Below are 26,803 nucleotides of genomic sequence, written 5' to 3' on the forward strand. Positions count from 1 at the left end.
GGTACATTAGTGATTATGTTACTTAACAAAAATCTTCTACTGACCTGTGGGTTCTCTTTCCAATCCTTAAAAGCGATAGTTGACCCAAATATTGTAATTCCCACAATGGCATCGGACATAGTTGATTTTTATTGTGTTCCACCAAAGAAAAAACATCATGCAAGTTGAAATGACATTAATAAGTGAGTAAATAAAAGTAATTGAATGTTTTAGGGTGAACTATCCATTCTTTTACTATTTTTCCCACAATTCCTTTATCTGAGCCATTTTTGTTTTATTCATCAACACTTTTCTGGAATATCTGAATGAAAAAAGGATTCACAGTACAATCAAATAGTCTCTTATAAATCTCTAAAATTTGTCTGTTGTACTTTGAGAGCCAACAACACTTTTCTTTTTTGTTGAAAATTTTTATTTATTTTACTGGTTATCGTTGTAATAGTTCAATGTATTGATTATTGTACTGTATGATTGGTGTGAAATTTCTCCTAATGGGATTGTATAATTTACACATGCACTAGTAGATTTTCCCTTTACTGCAGATAATGCGGTGCATGTGGTAAGTGCATTGTAGTTGCAGTCAGAAAATAGAAATCCTCCACCTTTTACATTTGCACTATATGTCTAGCCCTTCCGCACTGAGCTTACACACTGTATAAGCAAGGTATTGAGTCACAAAACAAGCAATACAGAAGCATAATAGCATGTTGTTGTCTGCAGGCAATACAGATAAACTTAGCCACTGAATGTTTTACAGCAGAATGTCACAATTACATGCAAAGAGAAACATCTGTGGAGTAACATGGATAAATTCAACGGTATTTTCTCCAGTTTTGTTATCTGTATTGCTTTTGTTCTGTCCTCTTTCTACACCAGGAGGAGTAGTCAATTCACTTTTGTAGAATAAAGATTACAAAATGTCAAAAACACTATAAACCTTTTCTTAAAAACAAGATTTGTTTGAGGCATTTTACTCTCTCTTTTTAAACTCAATTTTTATTCTCTCTTTTTCAGATTTACAGTTCAAGTGTAGTTGCCAGATATTTACAGTAAAAATGATTGTGATAGACATGGGATGTCATCTTATGCCTGTATACTTTGTCAACTGATATAAAAAAACAATCAGATTCGTAAAATACTCAAATCTACTTTGTATCTTATTAATTATCAACATACTTGTACAGGTGGTAAAATAGAAGGCTGTTATGACCTAAAATTGATCTTTTCATGACTAAAAATGTGACAGACCGCTGTAAAGAACATGTACATTCATTAAAAATAAATACAGTAAATCAAATTAATTGGAAATTTGATTAACTAAAATTACAAGGAACCTTCACTATACGGCATTCTCTGTTTGTTTGTATGTATATATATATATATATATATATATATATGATTATAATCATAATTATTATTAATGCAAATATGTCTTTCTTTCTACACTGATAAAAAAAATTTTTTTTCAAAGTTGTAAATAAAAAGAAAATACTGAAATATGTTTTTAAAGAAAATAATATTTTAATCTACTTCAAAATGTCACATTTCAATGGTGTTTCTTTGTAATAACCTGAAATTTTCTAGTAATTTCACAGTAAAAATTATAGATAGATAGATAGACAGACAGACAGAGAGAGAGCGAAATGATTCAGTGCCAACACAAATCAATAACATCAGAATATCACATTTGTGAGGGACAATGGCCTTTATTATCCTACAAAAAATGTTTTATGGTGCTCGGGGGAACAATGTTCTCCCATATTATAGCTAATTTCCCATCCATTTTCATCTAATACTTGTACATCTTGTTATATAAGCACAGGCAGTGAGATTTGCCAGTCATCTGCTAACCAGAGGTGGTCTCTCACCGACAGTTGGATATGAGTTATTTTCCTGTCTGTGCTATCTGTCTACTTTTTCTAGCAGGTGAGTAAAGCTTCAGTTATTTCTTTTATGCACAGACAATCGTCAGTTTTTCTAAAGATAAATACCCTGTTTTCAGACTAAATTAGTTTTGGACATCTAAAACAGTATTAATATATTTCCTGGCTTGCAGATTTAGTGTTCCCTAAACAAGTGTGCAGTAAGCAAGATGTACTGGAATATTTAAATCTTACCAGAGACAATGAAAAATTCACAACTTGCCGTCCTGCATTGGACTGGAGAAACGCCACAATTGTGTATTTTGATATTTACCTCTACGGCATCCTTTCTATGGTATGAATGCAAACAGCTGAAAATGTTCAAGTGGAAAATTATTCTGTGTCTGTTCCATATAGATGTATTTATTTTTTTATTTTTCCGCAGATTGAAAAGTCTCAAATCTTTGTACCTCTTATTTGGATGTCCATGGTAAGTGTTAAACAACACAAAAGTTTTCTTTAGAATTTAAGTTATTCTGAATTACGCTGCATAATTGAAAAAATAAATCATTAAAAATAATGATATTATATATATATATATATATATATATATATTTTTTTTTTTATTTTTTTTTATTTTTTTGTAACATTGCAAAATGTGAAACATTCATATATTCTAGATTCATTACATGTAAATCTTATGAATTCAAATAATTTACCACTTAAGGGATTTTTTTATGAATTTATTTATTTATGAATTAATTTAGAGTTGGAACAATGAACGAGTCTCTTGGGATCCTAAAGATTTTTGTGGCATTAAAAGTGTGATTTTGCCAAAAGAGATGCTTTGGAAACCAGACCTTTATATTCTTGAGACGTAAGTATATAAAAATGATATATCTAGATAACCATCTTAATTGATGATTAAAAAAGGAATTAGCAGAGGAGAAATTAAGAATTGAGAGAAATTATTTATGTGTGGGAAAATCTAAAATGCATGATTTGTCTGTTTCTATTTTCTTTGACACAACTAATTTTACGTGGCATGGATAAAACTTATCATCACTTATCATCGTTAGTGCAGAAAAGGAAGATGGACCACTGAACCCATATTTGTATATTACTCATGATGGAACTGTGACGATGGAGGATGACCATAAGATTGTCAGCACCTGCGCAATGAATGTGCACAAGTTTCCTTTTGATACACAAACGTGCCACATCACAGTATCTTCAATTAATTACTCAGGTGAGAGCACATTCAAAAAGTAAATATTCCTTGAAAATAAAGATGCATGCTATTCAAATCTGGCCAATATGATAAGCTGATCATAATCTTAATGTTGGCAGACTATAAATGTCTGATATTGGTACCAGCATATTGTGCATCCTCTTACTGTTTTTAAACAACTGCTATGATAAACATAGCATACTTAATTGTAGATTTATTGCATTCAAACTTGTATCTTTCACTTGCTTGTGTACATTGAGTGTCACACTGTGCCATGCTGCTTTCCTTTATGTGAAACAGATAAAGAAATAAAGCTGGTTCCTGCCTCCAACTCATCAAAGGTGACACAGGTTGCTCGAGAAAGCATATTAACACAAGGAGAATGGGAGTTCTTGAACATATCCATCTCACTTAAGAATGAGAGCTATGAGGACCAAACATTCGACAGCATAAAGTACACGGTACTAACTCATCCAAGAATGAAAAATGCTAAAATGTACTGACTCTCAGGCCATCCAAGATGTAGATGAGTCTGTTTCATTCCTGGAACAGATTTGGAGAAATTTTGCATTACGTTACTTGCTCACCAGTGGATCCTCTACAGTGAATGGGTGCCGCCATTAGACTTTAAACAGCTGATAAAGACTGGACAATAATCCAAGAAATCTACACACAACTCCAGTCTATCAATGTCTTGTAAGAAATAAATACATAATTAAGGTATTTTAACTTTAAACCGTTTATATATATATATATATATATACATATACACACACATATATATATATATATACACACACACACATATATATATATATACATATATATATATATATATATATATACATATATATACATATATATACATATATATACATATACACATATATATACATATACATATATATATATATATATATATATATATATATATATATATATATATATATAGTCCATAATCTATAACAACACTTCAACCAGTAAAAATTTCTCCTGATCTGTTCTGGTGTAGAAACCTAAGACCGAGGGTGAGAACATTTTCAGCAAATTTTCATTTTGGGATGGACTATTCCTTTAAAAACTATATTTCCTCTTCCATTCCAGAAATTATAGCCTCAGATTTTCTCTCTCGTCTTTCCTCTTTAGATTTCAGTCAGAAGGATGCCCCTGATGCATTTCATCAATTTTCAGCTACCTATATTGTTTTTCCTTTTTTTGGACCTAGCATCTTTTTTCATACCAGAAAGAGGGGAAAAACTGTGCTTCAAAGTGACTGTGCTACTGGGGGTCTCTGTACTTCTGCTCATCCTAAATGACATTCTGCCATCCAAATCTCACAGATGTCCTCTGATAGGTAAAGGCTCAGTTCAAGGACAACTTTCTTAATATAGAGACGTCTTTTCATATATGAGAGATATGTTTGGTTTGTCAAATAAACTCCCTCTTCTGTTCTGTGCAGCTGTGTATGTCATTGTCATCTTTTCTTTCATGTTGCTGAGTCTTCTGGAGACAGTTTTGGTGATATACTTGATAAATATGAACTCTGAACTAGACACGAAGGAGGATCAGAGACCTGAAGATCACAACTCTGACACAGGTATACACATCTTTCAAGCATCACAATGATAAGGTTCTGACTTTGTAGTTATGGGACTGGGTTTTTCTTTCAGATAACTGGAAAAGAGACAGGAATGGAGTCGAAGCTCCCCTTGAGTCTCTGATGTTGAAGAAAATATACAGCAAAGAAAAAATGAATGACGTGCAGCTATTAAGGCTGATCCTAGAAGAGCTTCAGACTATCAGACAGACTCATGATCCTGAGACTTTAAAAGCCAAGCCTGCTCAGATTTACTGGTTAGGAATCGCTAAATGTATTAACAGGGTTTTCTTTATGGTTTATCTCATCTCAGTTTCTCTCTTTCTTGTCTTTATCTTTCGAGAGTGGAAAGCTGAGTAATTTCAAATACTAAAATTGTGACGAATGCTTAAATTAGGGATCAGTATTACATATATTGCATTATATAACAATATTATGTATGTTTCTTCTTCCTGTTGAAAGCATTGTAGAAGGAGCTGCTGCAGCATATAATTCAATTGATTTTCTGGTGCTTTTCTACAGTCATTCTCTACTGTAGGGCTAAGCCCATCCAAGTGTCTGTCTTGCTCATCCAATCCGAATTTAGGTAAAGACTGTGTTAAACTTTTTGTGCAATGATTAGATCAGATCTGGGGTGGAGTGTATTTTAAAAAAGTTTAAGAAGAGCCGAAGACAGCCCCACTCATTTTTCTTTTCGCAGCATTTTTCTTCTATAGCAGAAAAGGCTGATGGACAGAAATATTTACGGGGAGTTTAATACGTATCTACATTAATACACTACTGTATGTGTCATAGCAGTCATAGTCTACTATTATAGTGCATTTATGAAGCCAGAACATTGTATAAGTGTTTAAAGTCCATTTATACTTGCTGTTAATGCTGTTAAATTGAATGTAAGAAACAAAATGTGATCCAGGGATACAAACTATCCGACTTTCTTTATCAAATTTCACCATTTTCTTTTGAAAGTGTACGTATAAGTCTGTCATTTCATGTTGTGCAAATGATAATAGATAGAAATAACTGGCTTAAAACCATTATTTATTTGTTTTTATTTTTTGGTGAAAATACCTGTGGCCTAACACTTTTGCACCGTAGTTTATATATATCAGCAACACTGAAATAAAGTTCCAAATTAACAACATTTTAAAGCTGTCCTGTCCATAACTGGGCCTGCGCCTACCTCAGCATAAGCGCTTTGTAATACTTAATATTTTGTGAAATAAAGCATGTTTCACGAAATCACTGAAGAATGTTGTGACAAAAACTGACAAATATAATGCAATCTCTCTGACAGAGCTGGCAGGGAACCGTGTTTAGCATCATACTATAATGGAGTGCATCTTCAGATTTTCAGAGCTTTACAGATGTTTGTTACCAATAATATTCATAAGTAGCTATGACGCAGTCCTCCAGACGCTAGGAGGCGCTCAGAGCGAGCGCTCATCCAGTCACGAGACACGCTGTCAGCTGCACCTCCTGGCACACGCGAGCAGTGACGTGGATTTTCATCCATTGCTGTGGGAAACCAGAGAAGTCACTACATACATACTCCACTGCATTGGGTCTTGACTGTTTTCATCATCTGTAACTAGGTAATAACTTTTATTCCTTACATTTACGCATAATATCCGAAAAGGCTGATGTTTGAGGTTAACTTTAACAATGAAAGCTCTCTTACTTTGTCTAAACTATCTACGTTAGCTGTCAAAACCTGCTTTCATTTGAATGCATTGATGGCTTTGATTGCTGATCAAAGGTATTTCTATTCAGTGTCCAGTGAGGAGCAACACATCAACATGATTAAAGGCAAAGTTGAAAACATTAAAGACAAAATTGATGGCAATGAGCTTGATTTGAGTCTCAGTAATCTTACTGAAGTGCCAGTCAAGGAGCTGGTAAGTGATTATTAAGATTACAATTTATTTACAATTATCATGAGTGTACTTGGTTTTGTTTAAATTTGATTAATTCAGCCTATAAACGTTGCAAATTGAAAATATTGATTTCTGTGCAGACTGCATTTCCAAAGGCAACGGTTTTGGATCTGTCCTGTAATAATCTTACAACTCTGACTGTAAGTTACAACTGTAAATTTAAAAAAAAGAAAAAAAGATTTGCTTTAAGTTGTCGTTTATTTAATGTTTCTGTTCTGTTCTGTTTCTGTTACTTCACCAGTCTGACTTCTGCAGCTTGACTCACCTTATAAAAATTGACCTGAGCAAGAATCAGCTCGTCTGCTTGCCAGAAGAAATCGGGCAACTCAGTAACCTCCAGCACCTGGATTTATACAACAACAAACTGAAAATGCTTCCCATTGGCTTCTCACAACTCAAGGTGGGTTTAGGATTTCATAACTGCAACTTCATAACATTCTCTTTAATATTAGAAGATGCTATTTTCATTTTGGGGCAGCTGTGGCCTAATGGTTAGAGGGTCGGACTTGTAATCCAAAGTTCGTGGGTTTGAGTCTCGGGAACTAGCAGGGATTGTAGGAGGAGGAGGTCTCTTCCACCTTCAATACCACAACCCTTAAGCAAGAGTTTGTCTGTGTTTGCTCACTACCCAATGCTGTGTGTGTGCTCTTGGATGGGAGAAATGCAGAAGACACCATGCTTGGCCACACAATCTCTCCTCTCCTCTATCAGTATTGGTAGCAGTTGTTAATTAAGGGCATTTGTTTTTTACAGAGTCTAAAATGGCTGGATCTGAAGGACAACCCCTTGGAGCCAACCCTGGCCAAGGCTGCAGGCGATTGCTTGGATGAGAAGCAGTGCAAACAGTGTGCATCCAGGGTGAGTTGAGTGGTCTGAAATATAAATAAGCTTATTTATCACATAGTCAACGCTTTGAAGCAATCACAAATGAACTTACTAAACAAATGATTTACTATGTCCAGGTTCTGCAGCACATGAAGGTCCTACAGGAAGAAGCAGAAAAGGAACAAGAACGTCGATTGTTTAAAGAGAGAGGTAGGGAGACCAAAACATCGACAGCCTTTTCATATTAATATTTTTTTTCCATTACAAATGATATTATGAGTGTTACAAGTTAAACATAACATTAAGTTTAGAATCTAGGACTTGAAATTATTATTATTTAATCATTTTGCATTTAATTATAATTTTTTTCTATTTAATGTGGCTCTATTTTTGTGTTACTTTTTTATGTGTGACCTAGACATAGTATAGTATCGAAATATTTATTCCACATTCTACATCATAACAGTTCTTTGATTTTTAATTGTTTTTCAAAATGTTTAGATTTTTTTTCATCACCTCAAAATCTACTTAAATATGTTTATCACTTGAGACTCCTTTGTGAACGTCATGTTGTTATAGTACTTAACGTTTGAACCGTATTTGTGTACATACATTAAGTATTTTTTAGCTGATCAGCTCTGTAACATTTGCAACACTGTTTCGTCCCACTTTCAATGCATTTGGCTTCCCATATGTACGACTAAACACAGTTCTCACGCTCTGTTATGTTGCTTCACCGGCTGTTTATTGCTGTAGATATGCAATGCAGAGAGATGTATAAGCAACGCCCTCTTCTGGAGAGGGGGTGGGAATATGCAGCTCATTTGCATTTAAAGTCATACACTCCAAAACAGCTTTTTTGAGACGCACCCCAAAAATGACTTTTTCCAGCTGTTATAATAAAAGATCTGTAGGATATTTTGGGCTGAAACTTCACAGACACTTTCTGGGGACACCCAAGACCAATATTACATCTTGTAAAAAGGGGCATAATAGGTGCCTTTTAATCCCTTACAGAGCTTGAAAAGAAAAAAGAAGCTAAGCAGAGGGAAAAGGAGGCCAGGGAAAGAGAAGCGCAAAAAAAGAAAAAAGCAGAAGAGAAGGAAAAGAAAAGAAAGGAGTATCAAGCTCAGATGGCTGCTCTTGCTGCACAAGAACAACAGAAAAAGAAGAAAGAAGAGAAGAAAAAGAGAGCTGCTCAAAATCAAGGTACAATTTTCTTACATGAACTGAGACATTGCATACTCTCTACTTTGCTTTGTTGTTTAAAAATGTTGGAGTATTTTGATCTACACTACTGTTCAAAAGTTTGGATTTTAAGATGTTTTTAAATGTTTTTTGATGTCTTTTATGCTTACCAAGGATGTTGATAAATTCAGTAATATTGTAAAATATTATTACAATTTAAAATAATGGTTTTCTATTTTAAAACGTAATTTATTCCTGTGATGACAAAGCTGAATTTAGCCATTACTCCAGTCTTCAGGGTCACGTGAACCTGCGGAAATCAATTTAATACGAGGATTTGGTGCTCAAGAAACATTTCTTATCTGTATTTGAAACAGTTTCTCTTTTAGGATTCTGTGATGAATAAAAAAAAAGTAAAAAAAAAAAAAAAGATCAGCACTTATTTGAATTTTTTTTACATTATAAATATCTTTACTGTCACTTTTGATCAATTTGATGCATCCTTTCTGAACAAAAGTACTAATTTATTTTTTAAGAAACCATACTGATCCCAAACCTTTGAGCTGTAGTGTATGTCAGGTTGATATGTTATACACATTGTGTTCCTGTATATATGTAGAGTACATGTTATATGGACAGCGTGTTTCTTGTCGATGTTTTGAGTGTAAGTTCTACACTTCCTTCACTATAGGTAAAAAGAAAGCATCAGAGTCGGTGCCCAAAGCCAAGCGGTCCATCTGCTCCCTTTTCTTCTCTCTGCTCCTGAAACTCCTGCTCCTGTTAATTGTAGGAGTAGCAAGCGTAATAGCAGTTTGTCAGTTGACTGATCTGAGGAAGGAGGCGTTCTGTGTTCCACTCAACGTGCACTTTGAGGAGACGGTGAGGTGGGCTCAGGGTCTGGAGGTTGTGCAGCAGGTCATTCAGAAAATGTCTGATCTCAGATCATAAGACTGTGTCTGATATTGCTCCATCCTGCCGCGGATCTGAGCCTCTCAGGTGACGCACTGGGACCAAGTCACTGACCTGTCTGCAGAAATTCCTATGGAATTGTTTTTCCCATTGCTGCATCTTTTTTAGAAATAATAATAATCCATGTCAGAACTATGGACCAGTCTGTGAATGAAAATCTAGCTTGTATGTCTCTAAACTGCCAAATCGGGAAAGGAAAATGGACTTCAAGAATCAGTTGATGAATGATAATATTTGTGACCTTTGGAGTCTTGCGTAATATGTTTCATAACATATTATAATAAAAGATTTGATCGATTTTGATTAGCTTATGTTTGCTGTCCCTGTGTTACAGTTGGTAGCAAAACTGAATTTGTAAGAAACCTGTTTATAAGTTTCTACAATAACTGCTCTCTATATCTGTTTTATGTAAGTTCTACCTAAAAATTGGAAAACTGCTTATATTCTTTTAGCTTACCAGGACTTTAAACTATTCCTTTTTAAAGAAAGATATCATTGAGATCGAAAGACAATTATAATTTTTTTATTGTCAGTTGGACAACCAACTTAGTTTCACGACTGTATTTTTTATTGTTGCAAGGACGATAAATGCCATAAATTTTCTACAACACAAATAACCAACATGAAAGACAAACTGATTAGTATCTTGTGTATAGTCACAAAGATTTACAATATTACAAGCAACAAAAATATAACAAATATAATTTCTATCTGTTTTCTTACATAAATTATTGCAACATGCAGTATGCAAATTAAAAGGTCTAAATTAGATTTTTTTTTAAATAGTACAGTTTCTTGATTTCCATGCCTTAAGAAGTTAAAATCACAATACAATATTATTTCTAACAATACAGTATTGAATGATCAGTGTTGAGTCATCACATTTAATTCTGAATTAGAAAAATTCAGAAATATTTAGTCACATAAGAATGTGATAAACGCTACTAGAGTTGCCTCAGCTTTCTGTGGCACGATGAGTGATTAATATTTCATATTGAGATGCACTGTGGGGTTTTTCTCTTTTCATATAATCTTCTACAAACCATCATCACAGAGATAATGGTGTGAACGGTGCCTGCCTGCTGTCCCGTGCCTTCCCATACTCCCTCTGCAGCATGAAGTCCATGTTTCCAAAAACATGCTTCTGTAAAGCCTCATTCACAGTGACCCCAAGAATAACCTCCTGAAAGACCTCACTGATGGAGAGCTGCAGAGACACAGCAAACAAACCAAAAAAAGCATATACATTATATATTATATATATATTTTCAAATAAAAAAATACAATTTACAATCACAAAAATGTTAGAAAAAAACCTAAGGTTAAGCGGTTAAAATTATTATAATATACTATACTCATTTTTGGATGTTTTTGGAAGAATTCTCTTATGCCCATCAAGTCAAAATTCAGTAAAAACAGTTTGCTAATTGAATGTATTTTTAAAATGTCATTTATTTCTGTGATGGCAAAGCTAAATGTTCCACAGCTGTTACTTCAGTCTTCAGGGTCACATAATAAATTATTTTTAATATATCACGGTTTATATTGATAATAATAACACTGATGATGATAATGAAATGTTTCTTTAGCAAATCAGCTTATTAGGAGTATAGGGATTTCTGATAAATACATTTAAAAATAAATTAATATAAAAAATTAACTTAAAAATTGTAAATTTATTTACATTTTAAAATGTAGTAATATTGATATATAATTTGTAATAATATTAAAATCTTAATTATTCTAAACTTTTGGTAGCATGGGTCAGAATTCAGGAAAAATATTACATTTTTTACTTGGGAATTAAAACCATTCCTGAATGGATTCATTTGATTCATCCTCACCTCTCGGAAATGGAATTTCTTGAACATGGCAATGCTGATTTTGTTATCCAAACCAATCTTGACTTCAAACTTTTGAATTCCAAGTTTATGGACACCTGTTGAGGTAAATCTCACACACACACACACACACACACACACACACACACACACACACACAGAAAATACGTACATATAAAGTAGTCACTACTAATAATAGATCTTTAAACACCTGCTTTGTCCTACCGTAGCACATCATCATGCGTGTTACTTCTTTCCCAAGTCCCTTTCCTCTGTAGCAGGGAACTAAAAAAATTATTTGATGTTACTTACAGACTCAAGGCAATCTGAATGAAATAAAATGCGCTGCAACCTCTGTAACCTGCAATCATGATCTCCAATTCAGCCAGGGAAGGATCGCTGGGGTCAGTGAGGAAAATGTTAACATCTCCCACCATGCACTCTTGCTCCGGTATACTCGGATCTGCCCATTTCTGTTTATCCAAGATGATGAAGGTGCACTCTAAAGGACAAAAGACACATGAAGAATAAACACAGAAACAGATCAGGGATAATATTGACTATGTGCTTGAATGTCAACAGGACAAATGTTTATGTGGAAGGTGGAAACGCACTGTCATCATCTTCTCTCCAGCATCTTTGCATGTCATATTCCTGCTCCAGTGTCAGGGGATCTGATGAAGTCAGCTTCTGCAGTTCAGGAGAGCACATCCACTGATGATACCTAAAAAAAATAGAGGTTAGACGAGGTTCAAATGAACCGAGACTACAACCACCAGCCCCAAGATTTTAGGCTGGATCTACTTATTAATACCTGGGAACATGATCTGCATTGTAAGGTACTAATACAACCTTCTCCCCCTCCAGTAATGTATCTTCATTAATCCTCATTTTAAGCAGCCTGTAAAATAAAGTGTTTCGAGGTACACATCTTAATGTTCTTACTAGCAGTGCAGCATTTTTGTAACCATCGTACCTCAGATTCAAACTTGAATACAGAATGGTCGCTTAAATTATGTCCATCTGTTTAATTTACGTGTATAATCAACGTGTCGTAATAGACTAAACAGATAATATCACAACAGTACGATTTTCGATGAATTTCAACTCACATAAACAGCGGCGCATGTGAACTACGTCATCAGCAGGCGTACAAAGTCAAACTGACGCGCATTTATATTTTGAAACGCGAGAGGGCGCAAGGTTACAGCTTTTCGTTTAAATACATTCAAGATATTTCATATATAATTTTGTTTTAAGATAATTTTAGGATTTAAAAAAAGCCCACACACAAAGTATGTATTAAAGTCAATGGACAAGAGTATTGATGTGCATATTCCTGTAATAATGGTAAACATTTAGAAAAGTTTTTTGTCTCCGTGTGTAGGCCTACTATCTATCACTTTTTCATATTTGCAATATAACGTAATGGAATTCATAATGACATCATTGTTTAAGAAGTGACATCAACATTTTGGAAGGAAGCAACATGGAAAACAACAGCACCGGTAAGTAAATTTACATTCAGTAATTTAGCAGACGCTTTTATCTATCCAGAGCGACTTACAAATGCCATGGATACATTATGTGCTATTTTGTGCATTTCGCCGTTTTCCCTCACCTTTTCAAACATCCCATCCTGAGAAAATATCTGGAAATAGGATGATGATAGCCTATCAAAATTTTAAAAGATTTTAAAAGAAATTCAGACAATCAAGCAACACTGCATATAAATTATAGTCTATATCTGTGTATTTTACAAACATAAAACTAAAGTGAACACATTTGATTGGTGCATTTAATATTTGTTATTGCAGTTAATAAAAGATGTACAGTATGTCTATAGGCCCTAAAGTTTCAGCTCATCAAACATGTATGTATGTATGTTTTTCTTCTTATATTGCAGTTCAATTGCAGTGATATTTATTTTTTCTATCAAATTGTCCTCTCACTTATGTTGCTCTCATGTTTTTCTTTCTTTCATGAAACACAAAAGGAGTAGCCTAAATTATATTGCAACTATTTTCTCATAAGTGAATGAGAACTAAATGAGAAAAAAAAAGATTCCCTGACATTTTGATTGTTTTCAGATCTTGCATATTTAATCATTCTTGATGTAACACACGAGAAGCAATAAAGTTTGTGCACAATTTCTTCTCCTATAGTGCAAACAGCACTTCTGGTTTATGTAACCTGAGAAGGTCCTGCTATATTGTACTGTATATGTCAACATCACTGGCTCTTATGTGTAGGTGCAGCAGATTTTAATGTGCAAATCCATTACATGGCTTCATGAATTCCAAGAAAATAAAAATAAATAAATAGGTCTATCTGTTTTAAATTTTGTATGTCAATTTCTGCTATTTTTTCAACTATAAAATGAAGCATACAGTTACAATAAAATTAGAAAAATTAAGTAAAAAGATTTATATAAATTATAAATCATTATATAAATGAAGCCAGAACATCCTAAACTCAAAACTTTTACAAATTTACAGTTTACTACCCTTAATGGAAATTTATTTGCTCCTGTCCTAACAGCTGTTGTTTATATGTTAGTGAAGTTCTAATTGTCTGAGAAGGTTCTCGGTGTCCCACACCCGGTCCCATTCTCCAAATGGTCACCATTTGTTTAGAACGTGATCCTCCCAAATGATCTTAGAAACAACATAATTGTTGACTTTCTTGATCGCTATAATAATTAAGATATTTTGGCAAATGAGCATGATCAGACATCTATTGTGGAGTGAGATCTGGGTCGGGGCAGACTAAAGTTTCTTACACAGATAAGGCACCAGAGCAAGCAGTGTTGGAAGCTAACTTCACTTTGAAAAGGGCAGTTTGTCATGTATATGAGTGAGCAGGGCAGCTCTTTTCTCAAAGTGACCAGTTCATCATATATATTTCCCTTCACCCCTGTCTAATGTGACACCCCTTATGGATAAGTGGTGTGTTCGCCACCATGTTTCTGTCATCACCCTCGTGCCAGTCATCGACGGCGTGACGTGACGAGCCATCAGTCAGTGCTAATGAAAGGGATTCATTCAGCTCACTCACTGAGAAAGCGTCTATCTTTCCTCTTCTCTAAAATTAGTCTAATGGAGTCCCCTCGGTCTGGCTTCCTCTGCGGTAATGAATTAAGTGACAGTGAAGAGGCCATAAGTATGTGGGGTCCTACGGGAGCCGCCTGTGAGATAGATGCTCAAGCGGACAGATCGATCTGTCTCTCTATCATCACTGTCTATCTTGTTTTTGTGTATGTATAGATACAAATAAGCACATACAGTCGATAGGTAGACAGCAGTATGGAAGCCCGTTTCCGCCACTAAATAAAAAATTAAAAAGGTAATTGCGACTTTTTAATCTCACAATTCTGACGTTTTTTTTCTCGCAATTGTGAATTTACATCTGACAATTCTCACCTTTTTTTCTCAGAATTGCGTTGGATGTAAACTCGCAATTCAGACTTTATTCTTAGAATTGTGAGATATAAACAGAATTGGGAGATTTAAAGTCAGAATTGCGAGATATAAAGTCGGAATTGCGAGATATAAACTCACAGTTGTGAGAAATAAAGTCGGAATCGTGAGATATTAAGTCGGAATTGCGAGATATAAAGTTAGAATTGTGGGATATAAACTCACAGTTGCGAGAAATAAAGGCAGAATTGTGAGATATATGCTTGCAATTGCGAGTTATAAAGTTCAATTCCGAGGAGAAAGACTGATATGTTGTCAGAATTGCGAGAATTATATCACGCATTTCTAAGAAAAAAAACTAAATTGCGCCAGTTTAGATCTCACAATTCTGAGTGAAAAAGTCAGAATTGAAAGTTCGTATCTCACAGTTATGAAAAAAAAGTAAGAATAGTGAAATGTAAAGTGAAAAGTATGCTAGTTTTTTTTTTTTTTTTTTTTTTTTACAAAAGAATTGTAGGATAAAAAGTCGCAATTACCTTTTTTTTCAGTGGTGGAAACGGGCTTCCGTACAGCAGAGTTTAGGAGGAGCTAAGGAAAAGATGAAAAAAAAGAAAAAAGAGGCATGAGGTTATTATTTTTATAATTAATATTTCCCATCTTAATGATCCTTCCCAACATGTCCTGTTACGCTGCAGGGAAATACACAGGAGAAATCAACTGAATATTTGAATGGAGAGTCATGATTGTTGACTGTCCTCTCTTGTAATTTCAGGAATCTGCTGACGGTGTGTCATTTATTGTGATGGCTTTATAAGCAATAATACATGAGCATCTGTGATACAGGCATTCTTGTGTCTAACAGTAGGCAAAAGATGATTTTATTCAGTTTAAACATGTCAGTACTCCCATAGACTCTATCATTACCTGCTAAGTGGGGTGTCATGGCTGGATAGCAACACATCAGTTATACCTGCTTTATTTATGTGAATGAATATACCTTTTATCAGTCTATAAACTGGACAGAATTGCAAACATTTACGCACTTTACCTTTTGAATACACTACTGTTCAAAAGTTCTCTTATTCTCATTTGCATTTATTTAATCACAAATACAGTAAAAATACAAATATTATTACAGTATAAAATAACTGCTTAAGTCTTTCTATTTTAATATATTTTTTAATGTAATTTATTCTTATGATGGCATAGCTGAATTTAACTTCAGTCTTTAGTGTCACATGATCCTTGTGATCCTTGCTGATTTGGTGCTCAAGAATTTATTTTTATTATTATCAATGTTAAAAATAGTTGTGCTGCTTAATAGTTTTACAGTATTTAATATTCATAAACAGCTTTTATAATAGATATCTTTGGTAACATCATAAATGTGTTCACTTAAATTTGATTAATTTATCACTTTCCTGATTAAGAATTAATATATATATGTATTCTTTATTTTTTAATATTAAGGCAAGTTGTCATGTATTTCACTTGCTACAGTGTTTTAATATATGACACATTGGTTTTTACAATTCCTCTTAATAAGTTTAATATTTAATCTGATGCCTTTTATAGAAATATTATTATATTTTAAAACATGTTTTTTTTATGGAAATGTTCTATTACTTTTTATGAAGTCAAGACTTAAAGGACCATCCTTGTCCAGAAATTGAATTTCAAAAATAAACCTACCCTGAGAAATATGAATAAAAAGTATAACCACTAGCCCCGGAGTACTTCAAAACACTTTTCATTTCCTTGTCAGAAAATACGAACAACACTGAATAATAAGATAATTACTGTTTATCACATCTAACCTTCATAAGCCTCTTTGCCATTGTCGTGCTTGAAATCATGCCCTGAAATATCCCCTCAATTTATTCCTTCAGGAGATGAATGCAAATGTTAACATACTCTGATGTGAATTGTAATTTTCTCATTTCTTGTTGTTCCTATTTTACATCATGCAAAAAAATGCACTACTCATTTTTGCCCTGAAACCGTATAAAGGAATAAATGCAAGGTGAATTGGTGTGAAATGTGGTCCTCAAACTTTTGGAAGTTATTATGTTTATGAAAAGCTGCTGTTGTAATTTTAGGATTTTTAGGCTTCGTTGATTTTCAGACGTGCACCACTGTTGGCTGCTTTGAACTTTCTATGTCTAAATCCTGTCCAAAGGTAGAAGCAAAACCATTGCAAATACTAGAGACAGCTCAGTGCTTTTGTGACATCTATCACATATACAAAGCAGGCCTATTCTATTCTGTGTGGGAAATACACGATTCACATGTGCTGGAGCTTCATGCACTATAGCAAAACTACAGCAAGAAATCAGGCATGATTTAAAAGTGAAATATAATGGTTCTTCTGTTAATTGATTTTCCTCCTGAAATGTTCCCTTATTATGTTTAATTTAAGCTGGAAAATTTTGTTATACCACAACATTCATTTAAAAGCCAAATTAAACTTTGTGAAATATTTAATTATTTTTGCCACTGTTGACAAAAATGCAAATGAATCCATTAAAGTTTAATAGCCTAAAACTATTGCGAACCTTCTCAGAGAACAGCTGAACATAATTACACTTGTGTTTTATTATTGCATATCTGATTCTTGTCGCAATAATTTCCATAACTCCGATGGCATGAGATGTTTTTCCCCCTCATAAAATTAAAGTCAGTTCAATAGAGTACAAAGTTGATCATACATGTTATAAGGTTTCTAGGCTTTGCATGTTTACATTATTTTAATAAGCTCCACATTCAATATTTAAACTAACAAACAAGATGTGCAATAATTTCAGAATATCAAAGCTGTATGTTTTTTTTTTTGGGGGGGAGGGGGGGGGGGTAATTAAAAAAGCCCATTAAAACTCAAACTTGCGTCAGATTTTATTAACAGTGTTAATTCCTTAACATACCGTATGCTATTATGAATTTAATTAAATCTCTGGAGACGGCAGGTTCATCGGAAATAGGTAATACATTTTCAGATAAATTAAGAACGCTTTACAACATATTCTAACATTCTTTATATATCAAACATGTCTATTGAACCTGCTGTTGGAGCTTACATCAGGTGGCAGAGACTAGATGACTTTTAATATATTTAATTAACTTCAAGAAGTAAAGTACAAACACTTTGAACATATGAGACTACAGCACATTTGACCCTGAATATTAGCAACAGAATATGATGTCACGTTCTTGGCTTCTGTTTGTAATTCAGTTCAAAATGTTAAAACAATAGATATGGCGTGACTTAGGTTGTTTGTTCGTTCACAGACATCATCCGCTTTCGCTCTGCATTTGTCCTTGAGATATGATGGTACTTGTTTAAATATTAATTACTGAATATAAAGTCTGATTGCATGGACACTTTAATTGAAGAAGCTCTGCGTTAGTAAGAGTATGTGTCAGTCTTTAATCGTTCTGCTGTTCCATCGGAATGATATGCTCTGATATTTTTCATATTGTCATTTCTGTAATGTCTCATGACATACTTGTACAGCATGGCTGGGTGTGCTGCGTTTAAGAGAGGTTTTTTTAGGTATTGAGGTATCGTGTTGGTGTAGTGGGAATGCAGCAGGATGACGTGGCAGATGGTTTATTAGAGCTGATCTCAGCTTGAAGGCTTGAATTACTGAGGGGACAGTGACACTCTCACAGCCTGTTGCAAGACACACAAGCACACACACACACGTCGTGGACACAACTTGGCCACTCACTGATCCCATAGAGCGTTTCCAGATCACACAGTGATCTCAATGACCACATATGCTGGACACATATTCATCATGCACTAAACATGATAACCACTGTTCATTCACGAAAACTTAGGAAACAATCCTGAGCTTTTCTTGCATAGAAAGTTATATTTTACATTTTGGGTCTCCAAATAATTCATTATGATATTCCATATACTGTAAACTACCATTCAAAAGTTTAGGATCAGTAATTTTATTGTATTTTTTTTACACCCCACAAAGGCTGTTTAGAAACAGAAATGTAATTAAATATTACAATTTTAAATATCTGCTTTCTATTTTAATATATTTAAATATGTAGTTTATTCTTGTGATGCAAAGCTGAATTTTCAGTGGCAATTACTCCAGTCTTCAGTGTCACATGATCCTTCAGAAATTGTTTGTTATTATTATTATTATTATTATTATTAATATAATCAGTGTTGAAAAATGTTGTTCTGCATTTATTTTTTTGGATTCTTTGAAAAACCTATTTATTTGAAGAGTTATTTATATTTATATTTTTTTTTACATCATGCCTTTACCGTCAGTTCTGGTCAATTTACATCCTTGTTTACATACATCCTTGTTAAATTTACATACATTTACATCCAATTTAAATAGATCCTTGTTAAATAATAAAAAACTTTTTTATATTTAGAAATGTCTTTACTTGCTGAATAGCAAAAAATCTAATTCAAAGTCTTACTGCCCATTTGTGAATGCATGTGAATGTTTTTGCAGCCAATGACATAAGAGGATTATTGAGGAAACCTGTTTGAAATCAATTATTATTTTTTATTGTTTCTTCAGTTATATTATTGGCACAGAAACTAGACACTTCAGCTTTGATTCTAAAACCTTAAGGATTAGTTGCTGATATACACTGGTCTCCAATGCCAACCACTTACAGAGACTATGATTGGGTGACCTCTGAGAAAAGGACAGATGGTGGTGAGGGAGTGGGGTCTTAAAGTGATCATACTGTTCACCCAGGATCACAATATCAATGGTGGCCCATAGCCTCTATGATATGCCAGGCATAGTTTGTCTTTGGGTTGTCTGACGTGTCTTTTGGAGGACACTCGCCACAAACACAGCTAATTAGAGGTAATAAAGACTCACACATCAGGGAGAAAAACACACTTGTGAAAATACACGCTGGTTACAATATTGCAGTGCATGTGAAAAGCTGTCTCTGTCTCACAGTGGCAGGGCACAGAGGTGAAGTGGACAATCTGAGCACAACCATTTATTCATATATTCTTGCTGTATAGGGATAGTTTAATGCTAGTTGAAATGAGTTATATCTCACTTACAAATTCAAAGCATTTCAGTCAAGCAGACATCATTACTGTGCAGTATAAATACTTTAAAATTAGTTTTTTAACTGACATAACTGCATCTTAGACATATTATTCACAGCCAGACTGGCAGTCATGTCAAATAATTATTCTCATTGGAGTCATAGGTGATTGATTACATTTTCCTCATTGTTAACTAACTCACTAAACTGAAACCTTTTTTTTTTAATCCAAGTGATATCTTGCAGTAATTAGATTGCTCCATTTTAAATTTAATCAATGATGAAGAAAATGTACCGGTTTCTAAAACTCGGAAAACTCAAGTAGAAATTATTGTGACAGTAAATTATTGTGGCAGGACAAAGTATGTGAACCCATTTAAATTGGTTGTTGATGTTGTTGTTCGCATATATTGGTCATAAAATAATATCTGATTTTCTTCGAAATCACAAGTACAGGCAAACACAATGTGCAATCTACATTCTTTTATTTTCACACTAAGGATAATTAAGAGCCAGGAATTGTAAACTTTTTTTTTTACATAATAATCAGTGATGATGATGATGTTTATTATCATATTGTTTTATATTTTTGTTTAAATGTACACCTTTTTTATTTTATTACTGTCATTCAGAAGCTACAGAAGATACATACAGTACATGAAAAAATAAATACAAATTACCCAGATCACCATTTTAAAGCCATTTACATCCCCGGCTGTTAATGAATTGTTTCCTTTTGGGTTTATTTGAATGTTTTTACCCTTTAATAGTTGTGTGTGAGTCCATTATCTGCCCTCAGTGTGAAAACAAGAATATCAAAATCCCCCAGTAACTGTTGTAAATGTTTGAAATATGCAGAATATGCTGTAAAACCAAATAATGTGCAAGATCTGGAGGAAGTTGTGGATCATCTAGGACAGCAAGGTGAAGTTCACTTACTTTTTCCACAGCTCTGTGAATGTTTATTGGGATGTGTTCAATAAAAACATGAAAGATTAGAAATGTTTGTGTTGTCATCTAGAATTTGTCTATACCTGTGACTTTGATGAGAAATGAATGCAGAAAACCATCTGATTCCAATGCGTTCACATTCTTTTTCTTGCCACTGTAATTGGAAAGAAACATGTTTTTTTTAACACAATGATGAAAATGTTTTTACGCTGATTTTTAGGTTTCTTTCTTGTTAAAATATACTCTTCCATGTACAAATCCAAAAAGGGTACAATATTGTTACACATAAGAAAAAAACTTGTGTGAACTATTCATGCATTATTCATTGCATGGTTCATCATAAGGGATTGTCAATAGAGGGCTAATCTCTAACTAAGGCTTAGTTCTGGGGAAATGAGGTCCATTTAATGAGATATGTAAAAGATAATTATGATTATGACCCCGAGATGCAGAATTATGAAGATAAAATTGCAAGAGGAGACATTGTAGCCCAGAGGCAAGACAACAAAAGACCAATGAGGAGAAACGATTATTAGATAGGTGGTTACAGAACCGTGACTCTGCATTTTTCAGGGATTAAACTCCCTAAAGTTCAGTTTTTGTCACACTTAATGCTGTTGAATTATTTATGTACAATAATTATACTCAGTGGGTCATATACTGGAATACTGGACACATTCAGTATTCAGTATTCACATCAATACAGTTATGTAGACGAATACAATAAAATGAAAGAGTACCTGTCTAAAGATGACTTAAATATAAATGACCTTTTAAATATAAAATTATATATATATATATATATATAATATTAAATGTAATATTCTAAAATATGCTACTTTATACTTTTTTAGTTTCAGAGAATGTGCACAGTGAACCATCAGTTTTCTTTACATGATTGACTTGGATTTTATAATTCATGACATAGATATGCAAAACTGGTTTTAGTATTTTATTATTTAGAATCAAGTTAAATTACATTTATTGTCAAATAATTGCTTATGATGCAAGGCTGACAGGTTTCGGCTGCAACTAAATAATTGAGTCAGTAAATTGAACCAAATCATTGTTTCATTATTTAATGAACAAATTATTCAGTAAACTGGATTCACTAGATCATTGTAATTACTGAAAAGGAAGCTATTGTCTGATTTGTTAACAGAGTCAGATCTTCAAAAGGATTTGTGGATCCAATTTGTTAACAAATTGTTCATTTGAGTCTGATCTTTTCAGTGAATCTGATTTCACACTAGTCCAATGATACAGTATGTTTATGATTTGTCCTTACACCTCAAGATCCTTTCAGTTCTATGGATTTCTTTAATTAGTTCCCTTTCCTTTAATCAAAGAAATGTTTCCATGTAAGATGAAAGAAAGTTGAAAAGGAGTCTCTTGTAAGCCCTTTTCCTGTTTCCGCCAAGAAGCTGAGCACTGCTGACAGAACTGACAGTCCATGTCTTGGACAACAATTACAACCTGACATAGACCTGCTTCTGGATATAAGGTTCAACCTTTTCTCCTGATGAGTGCCATCTGATGGAATTCAAATGGGAGGATGAGGACAGTGCTTGCAGGCCATATACGGTCACAGAACTTAAGACTGATGCTCTATGACAGTGCCAATCCTTTTTGTTCCTCATCTGATGGACCGACTGGATCATTTATTTATACAGTATATAGAGGTGTGACTATGTTTCTCTGTTCCAAAATTTATAGTGTGCTGTCTATCAAGGAGACATATTAAAGGAATAGCTCAGCCAAAATTGAAAATTTGCAGAACGTTTCTCACCCTCAGGCCATCCAAGATGACTCTGTGAGTCCAAACAGCTGATAAAAACATCACAATAATCACAATTAAGTTGTCAATCAGTTATTTTAAGTGTAAAGCTGCACACTTGCAAGAAACAAATCCATTATTCAGGCATTTTACCTTTAATCCATAGCTTTTGACCAAAATATGAGTCCATAATCAATAATCCATTCCTCCAGTGAAAAAGTCCAAAGCCCCAGTGAAAAACACCAAAGCCCCGTTTTCCCCTTAAAATTGATGTGGATCATATGATGTGATTTACATTTTTCCTTTCTCTTTGGTGTTACAAGCTCTTGGTGCATAAAGAAGTTGCAAAGACTAAAGTCTCAAATTGAAAGAGATATTCTTTATAAAAGGTAAGAGTCAACCACACCCCCTTAAAATGGCTCGTTCTAACACGCCCCCACATGTCTACGTCATTATGAGGGAAAATTTGCATAATGCTGCCCCAAAGGTTCACGCAAAGAACTTTTATTCTCTCTGTTGCTGCCGCTGCCATGTTGTGGAGTCACTGTGTGTTTCATTGTGAAAGCAAAACTACTTTGTTTGGTCTTCCAAAAGAGGACACAACTAGAAATCAGTGGTTAAGTTGTATTTCAACACTGTTCCAGAACAGCTCAACCCAAATGTTCAGATGTGTGCTGCGCATTTTATGGAGGATGAGGACTGTTTCCTGAACCAGTAGCCTGCAATGCATCTGTGGCACAACGGCTGTTTCAATAAAGTCAGGCAGTTCAAACTTTGCAGGGACAGTCTGGCACTTCTGACTCACAGCCTGTAAGTAAGTTTTTTTTTATATTTAAATAATTTGCCAATGATGATTCAAACGTGAGTTTTGAGCAGTAGAGTAGACTTGTTGTTTGTTGTTTCTCAGATCACAAATGCAGACATTGTTTTATGTTTACGCAGTGCTATATGCAACGTAACACGTAAAAAGACAGTATAAGTCATTGTAATCAGTAATTAAGTCCCCACTGGATGCAACAAATGGCTCGTTTGTAATGGGTTTTATTGTTTTAGACTCGTCTAGTGATGTCTGGATCGTGAACGAATCTTTCTATTTAACCGCATCTTCTTAGTAAATCGGTTGAACCAGTTCATCATATCGAACTGAATCGTTTGAAACAGTTCGCATCTCCAATATGCACTAATCCACAAATTATTTAAGTTATTCGGTTCATAAACATGCCCTACACTCCCTCTGATGCGAAATAAACCAATATCCCAAGTTATTCAGTTTCTCCTAACAGTACATTGACTGAACTGCTAAAAGAGAACCAATGATGGGATGTGCATGAGAGCAACTGGACTGAGTCTCGTGCTGCTGGCCTGGGAGATGGCATAGTACGTTAAGGGGCTTAACATTTTTGTCACATGCTTAAGGCTTTCGGCCAATCACAACGCACATGTATAGCTTGCCAATCAGAGCACACCTTGCTTTTTCAGAATGATGAGCTTTGTTTCAGAAAGGCAGGGCTTATACATTGCATTACACCAAATAATGTTCTTTTTAGCAGCATCATTTGACCCCTTTAAAGGAAAACAGGCTGAAAATAGAATTTGAGTTTAAACAGTTGAGTTTTTCCGTTTTCAAATCCATTCAACCGATCTCTGGGTCTGGTAGTAGCACTTTTAGCTTAGCCGGAAGCATCTCACTCAAAATGACCAAAGAGTTTCTATATTTTTCCTATTTAAAACTTGATTCTTCTGTAGTTACATCATGTACTAAGACCTACGGAAAATAAAAAGTTGCTATTTTCTAGGCAGATATGGCTAGGAACTATACTCTCATTCCGGCGTAATAATCAAGGAACTTTGCTGCTGCACCAATGGTACAGCAGCAAAGTTCCTTGATTATTTCAAAATATTTTATATATTTAATTTATAAATTATTTAATATATAAAATATTATGGAACATCACTATACTTCTATAAATATTGTAAAATAATATTAGATTTTTTAATTATATTTTAAAACAAATATTTCCCTTACATAGCTTATTAACTCATTAGTTCTATAGCTTAGCAACATGATGAGGTTAAGTTTTTCAAATGCTATCTGAGAAGGCAGCTCGTTAGGTTTTGGAACACAGTGTTGTGTCAGTCATAAAACAGGTGGATTCAGAGCGTAAAAAAGGTTTACCTGTCTCATGATTTAATAATTCAGTACCGACTGCTCAGTATATCCTCGCTTGACTGGATGGGATTATAGTCCCAGCGATATCTGCCACTCTACCAAGTGTTCAAGCACCATGACAGCCTCATAAACATGCTCATTAAAACCAGGTCAGAGGCAAATATAGTCATAAAGTTTAACGACTCTCATTTCTTCATTAATGGCGGCACGAGTTTGAAAAGGGGGGCCCTGGAAGCGGAAAAGCAATATTTTGCACTTGTGCATCCATTTCTGCTCTAATTAATTTAGCTTTTTAATTATGCTGGTTTGATTGTAATGTATTCAGTTGATTAATGATGCTAAAGGAAGGTTTCACTCTCATCTGGAGAGCAATTATCAGTGCACCCGAGCTCTAGTGCACCTGTCAAGCTCTGAACTCAACTCTCTTATAGTCTTCTTCTGTCAGATTGCTTTCAGAAAGGGCCCAATGGTTTTGGCTCAAATGCACAAAGACTTTATTTCAGCCAAGTCTTTATTGATTGAATGAAACCTAATTACAATTGGTTTTTAATTAAATTGGGGTGTAGACTATAAATATGTTTAACTAATAACAATGTGCTTGATCCATTCAGTCACCAGCAGTGGATGTTATCCTCTCTTAGTCTTTATTTGTGTGGTGCTTTTACGATCAATTTGACACCTAGTAGAAAAAAAAATCAAAATGACCTGTAAGTAGCATAGTAATTGGTTATTAACAAATATCTCAGTCTCTATTTATGGATGGTCATGCATTTGTGTCTACGTGCTGAATTAAGGGAGCTTGTTTGTCTGGGCCGGTTTACAGAAATAGATGCTAAATGTGGATGGGATGAAAGAGGAAAGAGGATGAAAGACTCGTCACCACTTTTTTTTTGCCTTTTTCAATATTTTTCTATTGTGTGATGACACACTCGCTCGTCAAATAGCAGACCTAACACCCTTCAATCCACTGAGCTACAACAAGTGACAGCAACTAAAGACAGACAAACTCTGTTTTTCCAAACCTGTTTAAAAACACATCTTTACATTTATTTCCCATACAACAACAATTCATAATGTCCTCAAGAGGTCAAGTCAAAAAAAAAAAACATTCAAAAACAAAAATAATTTCTGTAAAGATACATAAATGTATCAAGAGGGACAATAAAGACTAACGCTGTTACAAAAAATTGAAATGAAGATGAATAAATAATGACAGAATGTTTAGTTTTGGTGTCTAATGTCATTGCACGACTCTTGCTCTAAAATGACATTAAATCAGTGTCTCAACAGTGTGAAAATGTGTTATGTGCATGTATGCGTGATGGGCAGTGAATAACTCTGCAGGCTCTCTCCTTCCTTGTGGCGTTCAGATGTAATCAGGGCGTCTCTCCACAGGGGCGTGATGAGCTCATTAAGATGGATCAATCTGAGGAAGCAGCGCCTGCTGAACTGATAACGCCACATCCATGTCTGATACCTGTTCCTGCCATCCTGGCTCCCCATCGACCTGACATCAGGGCACACTGACATCCAGAACTTTTCAGCATTACTTCTCCCCTGGAGGGATCACAGGAGTCTTTCATCTGAGCACTGACGACGGTGGAGCAGCACTTTGATCAGTGTTATTATTTAGACGATTTGTCATTTTGATGTGTGGTTTAGTATGTGCCTCTCACACAAGTTGGCAGGTTTCACTGTGAGTTTCCTCGAGGTAAATAACCCGTTGGAGAAAGTCCGATCAGAATATCCAAGATCAATGGTAACAGTTCGATCCATATTTTTAAGTGTCAACTTCATGGTTCGGTTTCAAATTGTAAGTGACACGAACAATAGCATATGTCAAACACATGCAGAGACGCTACTGGCAGAGTGATAATATGGAGTCTGTTTCAGGAGGGAGAAAAAAGAAATAACATGTTAGCAGATGTATTAATTCCTCCACAGCTGCGGCTATTTTTAGGCCACAGTTAAACGTTTCATCCTA

General features: G+C 34.4%; 3 protein-coding genes across 5 annotated transcripts; 2 read left to right on the forward strand and 1 right to left on the reverse strand.

Moving 5' to 3' along the window:
• Nucleotides 1-1,880: 1,880 nt before the first annotated feature.
• On the forward strand, nucleotides 1,881-5,310 carry LOC132121887 (5-hydroxytryptamine receptor 3A-like). The gene is made up of 8 exons (XM_059531624.1): nucleotides 1,881-1,926; nucleotides 2,057-2,217; nucleotides 2,630-2,739; nucleotides 2,942-3,111; nucleotides 3,394-3,554; nucleotides 4,240-4,447; nucleotides 4,553-4,690; nucleotides 4,764-5,310. Exons 1-8 carry the CDS (start codon nucleotides 1,881-1,883, stop codon nucleotides 5,048-5,050), a joined length of 1,281 nt encoding a protein of 426 aa, XP_059387607.1. The 3' UTR covers nucleotides 5,051-5,310.
• An 834-nt stretch (nucleotides 5,311-6,144) lies between these two features.
• Nucleotides 6,145-9,909, forward strand: lrrc59 (leucine rich repeat containing 59). The gene is made up of 8 exons (XM_059532557.1): nucleotides 6,145-6,285; nucleotides 6,464-6,588; nucleotides 6,708-6,767; nucleotides 6,869-7,027; nucleotides 7,381-7,485; nucleotides 7,590-7,662; nucleotides 8,470-8,661; nucleotides 9,332-9,909. Exons 2-8 carry the CDS (start codon nucleotides 6,490-6,492, stop codon nucleotides 9,586-9,588), a joined length of 945 nt encoding a protein of 314 aa, XP_059388540.1. The 5' UTR covers nucleotides 6,145-6,285; nucleotides 6,464-6,489; the 3' UTR covers nucleotides 9,589-9,909.
• Nucleotides 9,910-10,155: 246 nt separating this feature from the next.
• On the reverse strand, nucleotides 10,156-12,621 carry nat9 (N-acetyltransferase 9 (GCN5-related, putative)). 3 transcript variants are annotated; one of them, XM_059532558.1, is made up of 7 exons: nucleotides 12,563-12,621; nucleotides 12,265-12,351; nucleotides 12,065-12,174; nucleotides 11,812-11,952; nucleotides 11,600-11,735; nucleotides 11,454-11,562; nucleotides 10,156-10,816 (listed from the first exon to the last, which is right to left on the reverse strand). In XM_059532558.1, coding segments are annotated over exons 1-7 (744 nt in total). In that variant the 5' UTR covers nucleotides 12,565-12,621; the 3' UTR covers nucleotides 10,156-10,657. The 3 variants fall into 3 exon arrangements, with proteins under 3 accessions (XP_059388541.1, XP_059388543.1, XP_059388542.1); XM_059532560.1 differs by having other exon boundaries at nucleotides 11,454-11,548; nucleotides 11,676-11,735; nucleotides 12,563-12,618; XM_059532559.1 differs by having other exon boundaries at nucleotides 12,427-12,569.
• Nucleotides 12,622-26,803: the final 14,182 nt, after the last annotated feature.

Source organism: Carassius carassius, chromosome 40 (assembly GCF_963082965.1).
Source record: "Carassius carassius chromosome 40, fCarCar2.1, whole genome shotgun sequence".
Classification (NCBI taxonomy): Eukaryota; Metazoa; Chordata; class Actinopteri; order Cypriniformes; family Cyprinidae; genus Carassius; species Carassius carassius.

What these genes read in the sequence shown, in the direction of transcription:
- LOC132121887 (XM_059531624.1), top strand. Translation starts at nt 1,881, where the DNA reads ATGAGTTATTTTCCTGTCTGTGCTATCTGTCTACTTTTTCTAGCAG. An exon ending in CTGTCTACTTTTTCTAGCAG is followed by an intron (nt 1,927 to 2,056) that starts GTGAGTAAAGCT and finishes CCTGGCTTGCAG; the next exon opens with ATTTAGTGTTCCCTAAACAA. An exon ending in ATCTTCAATTAATTACTCAG is followed by an intron (nt 3,112 to 3,393) that starts GTGAGAGCACAT and finishes TATGTGAAACAG; the next exon opens with ATAAAGAAATAAAGCTGGTT.
- lrrc59 (XM_059532557.1), top strand. Translation starts at nt 6,490, where the DNA reads ATGATTAAAGGCAAAGTTGAAAACATTAAAGACAAAATTGATGGCAAT. An exon ending in ATAATCTTACAACTCTGACT is followed by an intron (nt 6,768 to 6,868) that starts GTAAGTTACAAC and finishes TTACTTCACCAG; the next exon opens with TCTGACTTCTGCAGCTTGAC. An exon ending in TCGATTGTTTAAAGAGAGAG is followed by an intron (nt 7,663 to 8,469) that starts GTAGGGAGACCA and finishes AATCCCTTACAG; the next exon opens with AGCTTGAAAAGAAAAAAGAA.
- nat9 (XM_059532558.1), bottom strand. An exon ending in CGTATTTTCTGTGTGTGTGT is followed by an intron (nt 11,563 to 11,599) that starts GTGTGTGTGTGT and finishes TGTGTGTGTGAG; the next exon opens with ATTTACCTCAACAGGTGTCC. An exon ending in AGAAATTCCATTTCCGAGAG is followed by an intron (nt 10,817 to 11,453) that starts GTGAGGATGAAT and finishes GTGTCTCTGCAG; the next exon opens with CTCTCCATCAGTGAGGTCTT.